General features: G+C 35.0%; 1 protein-coding gene across 1 annotated transcript in view; it reads right to left on the reverse strand.

Annotated features, from left to right (window-relative positions):
- Positions 1–6,094, reverse strand: part of LOC149791896 (uncharacterized) — a 198,587-nt gene extending 192,493 nt beyond the window's left edge. Inside the window, exons 1-2 of the mRNA XM_089969492.1 lie at positions 6,052–6,094; positions 4,919–5,103 (exon numbers count right to left, since the gene is read on the reverse strand). Of these exons, the coding sequence (XP_089825618.1) occupies positions 4,919–5,103; positions 6,052–6,094 (228 nt within the window). The remainder of the gene's footprint in view (positions 1–4,918; positions 5,104–6,051) is intronic.
- Between the last annotated feature and the right edge of the window lie 4,811 nt (positions 6,095–10,905).

The following is a 10,905-nucleotide window of genomic DNA, read 5'->3' on the forward strand; positions in this document are numbered from 1 at the left end:
GCGAGTCCACTTTGCGAGGGTGGAAAACAGATGAAGGAAAGCTCCGTAGTCTACCCAACATTCTTGAAGAGGAAACTGGTTTACAGCGTAAAAGGGTTAAGTTAGCTAATGACAATGTCCTAGATTCAGCTTTGTACCAATGGTTTGTACAAGCTCGCTCAGAAGGTGTTCCAATTTCTGGCCCAATTCTGAAAGCCCAAGCAGAGAAATTTGATCGCCGTATCAATGGAGAAGATTCCAAATTTAAGGCGAGTAATGGCTGGCTAGACAGATTCAAGAAAAGGCATGCTATCAGCCAAGTTCTTGTGTCTGGGGAAATCCGCTCCGCTGACAAAGAGGCTGCCAATTCCTACCCGATTGGGCTTAAAAAGTTGCTGGAGGACGGTTGCTACACAGCTGACCAAGTTTACAACTGCGATGGGACTGGTTTATGTTATAAAATGTTACCCGATCGCACCCTTGCAACCAAGACTGACAGTCACAAACGAGAAGGTTTCAAGAAGAGGAAGGACAGAGTGACTCTCTTATTTTGTGTTAACAAGTCTGGCAGCCACAAAGTCAGACCTCTGATGATTGGAAAATCGAAAGCTCCCAGATGTTTTCATCATGTAAATATGAAGGCACTTCCATTTCAGTACACTAACAGCAAGAATGCTTGGATGAATAGCTCCATATTTGACGACTGGTTTCACAAAACATTCGTTCCAGATGTTCGGGCTCATTTACGAAAACTCAAGCTGGAGGAAAAAGCTCTCCTCCTGCTGGATAATTGCCCTGCCCACCCCCCAGCGGAAAATCTTGTCAGCAGTGATGGCAAGATCAAAGTTTCGTACCTCCCGAAAAACACTACGTCAGAAATCCAGCCACTTGACCAAGGCATAATTTCCGTATTTAAACAAAATTATCGCCGTGAAATGATAAAGGGAATGGTAGCAGATAATAACGCATCCGTCGACACATCATTGGCATTACTCAACTTAAAAGAAGTATGTCACCTTGGAGGTAAAGCCTGGGATGCTATCACTGCACGCTGCATTGAACGATGCTGGATAAAGGGTCTTGGGCCAGCTTTTACGCCCTCGACACAAAATGATAGTGACGATGAGCTTGAATTTACAGGATTCACTGAAGACGACGTACGTTTAGCAGAAGAAGCACTCAAAAAATACGAGCACAGCCATCATGATATCCTTAACTGGTATTCAGTAGATGACATTTGCCCTATATACGAACACATATCAGATGACGAAATTGTTACAAATGTCAGCAGGAAGAATGAAGCTGCACAATCAGAACCTGAAACCAGTGACGATAATGATAACGATGACGATGGCACCCCAACTCCCCCACCAAAAGTGTCTGAAGCAGTAGTACATTTAGAAGCAAGTTTAAGGTGGCTGGAAACACAAGATGTTGACAGCGTCAAAGTCCTTCAATTAAGAAACATTCTTGACTTTGCTAGAACCCAACAGTTCGCGGCAAAGAAGCAAACGTCATTGGATATATGTTTCAAGAAATGATGAAATTTAAATTTGGAACCACACTGACTTTGCACTTTGCACAACGATTACTTTAGCAGTTTTCACATGTTTCTTTTGATGTTCACAAAATCTGAAATAAAAGTTATTTGCACGCTGAAATCATGCGTTGATTGTTAATTATTCTTGCAGTTGTCGCATATGATAAAATTTTAGCGGTATGAAATTTGTACAGACACCGTATGTAGACCCGGGAATAGCTGCATGCAATGACCGTACGATATCAGACGGCAAGTAAATGGTTTCAATATTTTGTTCATCCTCTATTTTACACGACAAATTCAGACTATTACAAAATTATTGAATATTTTAAATCTGTACGATTTTCAATGAAATTACATCCATTATGGATGAACTGCATGCCACGACGGCACGGTAGCATACGGTGTTGATACACTTTTCATGATATAGCGATAGTCTGGTATTATCGGTCAATCTGTATTATCGTTCAAACAAATAAAAATTAGTAAATGTTTTTAATGCACAGTAATAACCTATAAATATATTAGCCATCGATTATTTTGAATATATCTTAATTAATGCATTCCAGTTAATATTCATCTGATGATAAGCCGACTTTTGATCATGTACATGTATACACGTATATGTTCTCGGAAAAAAAGTTAAATATTGTAAAACCCCGCATTAACGCGACCCCGCTTTTAACACGATCCGATTTTATGGACCCCGATCATCGCGTTATAGTGGGGTTCCACTGTACTCTCTTCTTTAGCTGATGATAAGAATGGCAAAATAAAATATACTTACAGTTTTACATCCTGAATTTCCTCAAAATGTATTTTCTTAATTCTGCAAATCCGAATTACATGAGCCATGTCATAGGTTTTCAATCTGGATTACACATTTCAAAATTGTGCTGTAATTTCGATGATAAGTGCAATTGCTTCCTCCTTACTGCACTCAAAATGAAATAAGCATTAAATTCCAAGGCATATTTTTGATAATTGTAACTGAAAGACTTCATATTTTCCCCACATTATGATTTCAAACATTCAATGACAGAAACACGCTTCTCCCGCACCGCTTCAATCCTATGTATTTCATGTATAATTTGCACAGATGAATCCAGTCCAAAATCACAAACTTTCGTCGAATCGAAACAAAATACCAAAATATAGCCATTCCAGATCAAATGGAAAAGTTGTTGCAATGCGCATTGATTCACAATATGACTGCAAGTTTAAATTTTAACTAGACACGCCATATTCTTTCGAAAGTTATGTCAAGCGCGCGACTAAGTTCAAATTTATCTGGGCGGAGTTATGTGCGCATTAGTGATGTTGTTGTGCAATGATAAATCTGCGCTTGTGTATTTAGTTTGGAATACGGCATTCATTCATTTACGTTGTTTCTTGTAGTGTATTTTGTTTATATACGTAAGCCTTAGGTAGAATAAGAAAATGAGCATATAATAAAAAGGTTACTGCATTTGTATGGGAAAATATGAACTTGTTTTGTTGGATGGATATACTGCACCACTCCTAAGGTCATGCAGTATTCCAGCCAAAATACTTGTTCATATTTTTACATACAAATGCAGTAACCTATAACTACTGTGCAAACAATAAAGTTACAGTGTGGCAAATCTGCCAAAGCAATTAAGATTATCTCATCTTTAGGACACTATTAGTGCATTATGTACTATTATATTCCTCTGTCTCTAAAAAGTTGTGTCTCCTAAATTTGGAGTATGGAGGAAATAGTGGCCCAGCTTCTGGAATCTTTTGTGAAACATTTATGATATTGCTGGCCATGCTGGTGATCAGATCAGCACCATTTGATTTAATACCAAGTAAAATCATAAGTCTTTTAGTGAAAACCCTATGTTGACAAGACCAGACGTATTGACAAGACTTCCAAGATGGACATTGTGGACTCCCATGTTGACAAGACCATCCAATCAAGACCAGAAGTAATGAAAAGATGCCCAAGATGACCCTTGTAGAGTCCATAACAGAAATCTGAACGGTGCTATTTTCATTAAGGACTAACATGAGGAATTATAATAAAATGATTTTCAAGATATCCAAAACACCATAAAGATATGACTATCCATTCGGGAGTAATAATGATAACAAGATGTTCAAGACAGCTGTCGTGACAGCCTTGCTGGATGTCCACGAGCAGAAGAGCTAAAAAGTACTGTTGGGCAAATGAAGTTTACTGCAAGGTGAAGGTAGACAATGTTTTTCAAAGAGAAAAGAACAAAATTTTGAATCGCTAAATATTTTACCTGTATTATCCCTGCCACCACCAGCAGGTCAAAACTGGAACTGTCTTTGAGTCATGAAAACATTAATATAAAATCATAACAATACAGAGGGTGATGATGCCATTGCCTCAGCTATAACCTGGGGTAGCCACCTGGATGAATCTTCCTAAAACCCAGTTGTTAGGGCAGCTGGCCTAGAAATTGGGATTAGCACAATACCTTCCGATATTACATGGCTTTTATATTTGTTTACTAACGGCAGTCATTTTGGAAAGCAGATCAGCATCACCTGTGCAAACATGAATGTTTTCTGTGAAAAGTCTTTTTTGTTTGTCAGAAAAAGTCATTTAAATGAAAATTTTTTTTAAACACAATGAACTGAGGATTGACATAATTTGTGCAAAACTGGAACTCGTTCAAACTTAAATCATGCTTTCTTTTAAATTTGGCCAATTTTTTTAATTAAATTTGTGGGAGAAGAAAAGTAATTTTAAGTTTTATTTGTTATTTTTAGTAATGTAACCAGATTTTGAAAGGCCTTCATGCCAGGATGCTTCCTGATATTTTGATCAAATTTGTTTCTGCATTTTTTGAGAAGATATTTAAAGTTGTTTTATATTTTAAACAACAGCAGAAACATCTGACAGCTGATCAGGGCCATTCAGAAACTTAAAGCTGGAATACTTCAGTTAAGTGCAAATCATTTCTATAAATCAGAAAGGCGTTCATGTCAGGATGTTTTCTGTGAAATTTTCTAATTCTATTCAGCAGCTTTTACAAAAAGTTAGTTTTTAATGGGTTTTTTAAATTTTAGTACCCGCAGCCATTTCTAATTTCAGATTGGCATTATTTATGCAAAGCTGAAATTCTTTTTATGCCTGGATGCTTTGGGAGGGTTTTATACAAAAGAGGTAACTGACATTATTTTGGAACAATTTAAATGCTTTCTTGCTAAGAAGCTTTCAAGCAATTTACATTAAGTTTATTACATGATATTTTGAAGGCTGATGCAGGACTATACCATTAGCTAAAAATAATTGTTACCTTCTCGTTACTATCTGCTGATCCCTGCAAAGAAAAAGAACATTATGATCATTTACTGAATTATCTGTAGCTAGAAAATGTCAGTGTGTGACCCATACAACACCTTTAGTGCAACTGTTTTGCGAACAAAGTCAAAGAGTAGATGTACATCATCTCTCCATGCTTGCTCTTTTGGTTGTTCCTCTGACTCAAGGTTGAGGCTACTGCAGCGGCGAAAACTAGCATTCAGCGTAACAATAGAACCAGTGGTAAGACAAAACTTGCTCTCTCCAGATAAAATCTTGTCTCCTATAAGAAATGACAAGAAGGAAGTATAAATGAGATATATGTTTTATGCATCAAGACAAATTCTCATACTACTACCTGTACTTGAGAAACTGACCATATAAAGAACTTCAAAACTAATGTCAGGGATTTACAAATGTTATACCTGTCAGCTTGCCCCATGAAAGATGGCTGGAAAATGTAAGATTGCCCAAAACATAATATCCAACACGAGTAAAACAACAAGAAAAAATATTGCATGTTTTAAATCATTTCCTGGTTGTTTTGTTTCATTTGTATCGCTCGACACCTTACAACTATATGCTAATAGTTGACGTTATCTGAAATTATATATATATATATATAACAGACATATATATGTAAATTACAAGGAGTTAAAATGCAGAAATAGTTTGAAGAAAATACACATACATGTACAAGTATTTAGACGGATAAAGAGATGTGTGGAAATTTGTTTGAAATATCTAAGAGAAAAGAATTAAAACAAAACTATAATGATATATTATTACTTACAACTAAAGGATTTTTGAACACTTATGTTATACATTTACTGAATGATTATATAATATACAAATAAGTGAAATTTGTTTCCATTTAATTGCCTATGAAGACATTTCTATTAAGTCTCCTGTAATTATTATGTAAACAACATATCATAAGCGCCTAATATCAATCAAGCCTGGAACAAAAACCTCTGATCAATTAATGACTATCAATTAGAGCCTTTTTTTTCAGCACACACCTGTCAAAGAAATTTAAAGAGCTGCATTTTTAGCAATTAATACCAAGTTGACAAAAAATCGGTGACATGCATCGAAGCAATCTTTGAAAAATGGAATTTTTACATTCAGTAGGCTGACTTTCCAAATGAACCACATTGAATTAGTACAACTGGAATGATATATTTTAAGTCAGCATCAGGCTCTGAGTCATGGTATTTATACATAATACTTAAATTTGACATAATGTCACAGCCAACAATAAATATAACCATGTGCACACTTTAACATCAAATAGCAAACACTTAATAGAGAATCAAATGAAATCATTATTATAACATTTTTTTGTGTGGATAAAACAGCATGTATATTATCAATTATTTTCATCTGCCCTCTTTTATTTCTAGTTATCATGGTGATTTCACCATCTTACTTTATAGAAAGGTGTGACATTCCAACTATCCCAGTCAGTGTTCAAATTCAATTATCTCAATCAGTGTTCAATTCCAACCATCTCAAACAGTTTCAAATTCCAACTATCTCAATCAGTGTCACTCAACATGGTTATGTTCTCAAAACAAAGAGTAAAGTTGACATTTATGCAATCCCATGTGACTTACAACTTTCATGAGACCAACTTTGATTAGAGGGTGATGCAGGGACACAGGTATGGTCATTCAATGAGCATTCAAGTGCTCAGTCCCAAGTGCTGTATTTCATTACTCTTATATTCTTCCTTTAAAGTTTGTAAAAAGGTGTTGATTAGCCTTTTTTTCTGATCTGACATGTTTTGAATTTTGCAGAGATCCATCTGCTCTAACATTTTTGTCATACAGCATCCACCAGTCACACCATAAAGTGTCTTGCTTATAATCTGACGACATTTTCTATAAAACCATAGGCTGGTCTGCTACCTAATTTTATTATGAATATAATAAATCTGTGAGGCTAATTTCAACCTGATGAAACCCATCTGTTTTCTTGGAAATAAATTGGGTGATATTCAGTTGTTATACTTATTTGGCTACACTCAGATATGAACATGTAACATCACCCTCTTAGTAAGAGGGGTGGTTAATTGGATTTGGTTGGCGTTATCTATGGAATGACCTACCTCAATTGTATAGCCCGGTGGGAGTGAAAAGATAGAATATTAACAGGGAACTGAGCAAGACTATTGGGAAGAAATAATGCAATACAAACTCCCTTAGACAAGAAAAATAAAAAAATTTAATCAGTAACACTTAATAGCAGCAACTCCAATTCAACTTAAGTTATGTCAACAGAATTTAATAGCAGTGTCTTATTTAGATTTATTTTATCATAATGATGAATGGTGAAAAGAGCACAATGTCCATGACTGATTGCATCACTTTCCTCCCTTGACCATATATCAAATGTCTTCCTACTCCAAAAACTTCATCCCTTTCTGGACTTCCTAGTCCTTTATTCTGAACTCATCACTTTTTTTTTTACTTCCGTCTTCAGACTGTCCCATCTCTCCCAAAAAGCTGTTCCTTAAAGGACAAAATTACCCCTAAATCTCTTTATGTACCACTTTCTATACGTACATACAATTCCCTCACTCAGAAGCATAAATAACTATCAGAACACTGCATAAATTTTTAACTAATCCAATTGAACATCACCCTCACTTCACACTGACCAGCCATAAATATGCATGTGTGCGGTATATATAACATTACTGTATCTCTTTATCTATGCTACTACATGCTCGATTACTACAGTATAAAATTCACAAAATTCTAGCTCACAGCAATCCATAACTTACAAGATTATTTAAACATTACAAAATCAGATATAAATATGCGATTATTGTTAACTCATGATAATCAGTATTGCCCTAACAAAGGAAATTATTTCATATAACCCTATGAAATCCTACACATATGAAAATTTGGACAGCATGCAATCATCAATTCTATCCTGAACTAGTAACTGTAAAACTGAAGAGATAAATTGCATAACAACTCTGGCATCAACAGATTTCCATGAAACTGAATAAATGATACATAATATGGATCCTAGTCATATCAAACATATTTGCACAAAACAATCAAAATTAGAAAATTATGTGAAAAATTAAAATTGTGTACCTTAATGCTGTTCTCTTTCAGAAATTGTGCATTCTAGCACTAAACCCTGTCTTTTCTTACAAGACAGCTACCTAGTCCCCTTTTGCTTGTTTAACAAGGAAAGCACTATTCTTTTTAGGTTTCCTTGGAGCCAATCTTCTCTTCTCTCAGGAAATTCTAGACTAACCAATTTCGACTAAGGTCGTCACTTTAAATTCACATTACTTCAAAAGTGTACCAAATTTACTCTGGCCAATTGTACGCAGCGGTTCCTAAATTTTTCCCAAGATAATCATTTCTTTCATTAGATTTTAGACAGCCTAGAATCTCTGAACTATGGTGCAATATCAATTTCCCTTTAAAAAATGATAATTTGACATGAGTTCCTATCAAGCGGTTATGGTTGGTAGCTCAAATATTTACTTTATCAGGACAGCGTTGCAATGCCCTGGTCAAATCTCACCGAGTCATAAATGCTTGCCTTTTAAGCTTTAACACACAAAGGGAAAAAAGAAGAAGGTCAAGGTGACCCTTCACAAAGACTTTTCTGGCTTAAATGTGATAAAATTTTAATGCTCAATGCATTCAACTTTAAGGTTCAATACTATTCAAAATTTGACACAATGCATAATTAATAAGCATGACCTCAACAGAGGGCACTGAAAATCCATAGACCTCTGTTTGGTGAAACATCAACCTTTTCTGCAAGCTGGAAATTGACTTGGTCAGCAATTTTTATGCATCCTATGGGACTCTTAGGCTGGGGTTTTAATGCATCATTTTTTATTTTATTGCATCAGGGATGCACATTTATGCGTTATTGGAAGTCATATATATATATATATATATATATATATATATAATATATAGAAACAGCTTTTACTGATTCCGTTCTTAAACACAAACTGTTTATATATTGCAGTTTCAAGTTTCAAAACACAATTTAGTATTTTTCCATCATCAGATGATAACTTGTGGGGAAAGGTTAATGGTCAGTCAATTATTAAAAGATATGCCAGTGTGAAAAAGACTGTTTTCTTGGCAAAACTGATATCAACACCTGCATAAAATACATTTCTCCTGAAGTTTACCTCACTGAGTTAATAGTGTGGGCCAAATAAGCAATTCAAAAGTCATGCACTATTGTTATTCTATTGACATCAAAACATATCACAGGGTGAAATTGTTTTCTCTATCCTAATAGAGGCAAAGTTAACATTTTTAGGCAACTTAGTTGCCCACTCCACCTGGCTGTGTTACTCATGAGCTTTCCTTTGTTTTCTTGGTTCATAGTTTAAATCTGCATGTGATCTTTATGATAAAGAAAATACTAAAATATTTTAAAACATGATTAAAATTTAGTTAACACACTTCTGTTCTTAGGGATTTCATTTTTCAAATAAAGATCTTTCAGTATCTCTCTCAAAAATGTTGCTATTTCCAAAGCCCCTATCTAACATCCACTTATCTAACTATATACATGTACATGTGTTTTTATTATTCTTCTAACTATATCTGAATTATAATCATTCCTTTTTTTTAATCCACATATCTACATATAATATTTTGACATGTCTTTTTGACAATTTTAATTACTGGCATACGAGTTTAAAGTGCAATTAAAATAAAAAAGAGAACAAACGTTATTTGTAAAATAAATATGTTACTTCCCTACAACCATGCTCCCATTTATTTGATTTTATTTATATCTATTGGGTGTGATATTATGTTGTTAAATTTTTGGAGAAGTTCAAATCTCACAAGGGCACATTCAATTTTCCAGTAAGCTTAACCTAGATATTTTATATCCTGTTATAGCTTTGACCAAATGATTTATTACACATGTATGCACTTTGAAATCTCACTTTGTTAAGCAAAATTATGTGGTGTGATGTGATTTTGATTTTCAACGTAGCTTTAACAATTTTTCAGTCATATCGCTACGATGTCTGCAATGTGGCAGTTTATAGTGATGTCTAGCACTGGGGCATCATGCCGCAGACATATAGCATGATGTCCCACCCAGTCACAGCATCCTGACACCAGGCCGACCAGTCCTAACACTAACCTCTTAATGCTAAACGCCAAGCAAGGCAGCTGTAGGTACCATTTTTGTAAGTCTTTGGTATGACTCGACCAGGGATCGAACCTATGACCTCCCGCATCTGAAGCGGATGCTTTAACCACTAGGCCACCGGAGCGGTTAGCAAAATTATGCACCGTACCATAAATCCTAACATTCTATCATATACCATATATAGTAAAACTGTGCAAAAATAGTGGGACTTGTTGGTATTTTTCCCAGAGATCTAAGAATGCCATGAAAGAGTCATGAAATCAGTTGTTTTCAGTGTCATGTGCAGATGTGGCTTTGTGAAGGATTATCAAATGCATGCTGTTCCAACTGCAAACTTTCATAGTTTTTTGGGGGAAACAAATAAAAGGATGCAGATGAACTGGCAGAAAGTAGGTACCAGATCCAATTCTCCTAAAGAAAACAGAACTGAGAGACTTGTGGAATGAATAATGTATAAAGATTGGGCTGCGAAATTTCTTTATGTTGGCTATGGATTAAATGTAAAATGGAATCTAATATGTTAATTTCTTTTCTTTTTTTAAGTGTGCTGGAGTAATGGGCTGCAGAAAATCATACTGTATTGATCAAACATCAAATGTAACTAATCTAATTATAATTTATAATGTACAGAAAAGAGAATCGAAATAAAAAAGCCTTGAGAGTTATTATAGTTGTAAATAACAATCACAATATCAATGTTCTCAACTGTCTTGGATTTTCTTTTCTGTAAAATAATAATTCACGATGAATGAGCAATATCGATCTGATAATATTAAAAAAAGACATACCCAGAGGTCTCACTTGGATTTTAAAAGCAGGAGTCCAGGACTCCGATTTTGGTAAAAATAAGAGTCCCACCATCAAAAGTTGTAGTCCATTCGTGCCTACAGAATTGACAACGATGTGAGTGCAT

This window comes from Sinohyriopsis cumingii, chromosome 9 (assembly GCF_028554795.1).
Source record: "Sinohyriopsis cumingii isolate HCF-2022 chromosome 9, ASM2855479v2, whole genome shotgun sequence".
Classification (NCBI taxonomy): Eukaryota; Metazoa; Mollusca; class Bivalvia; order Unionida; family Unionidae; genus Sinohyriopsis; species Sinohyriopsis cumingii.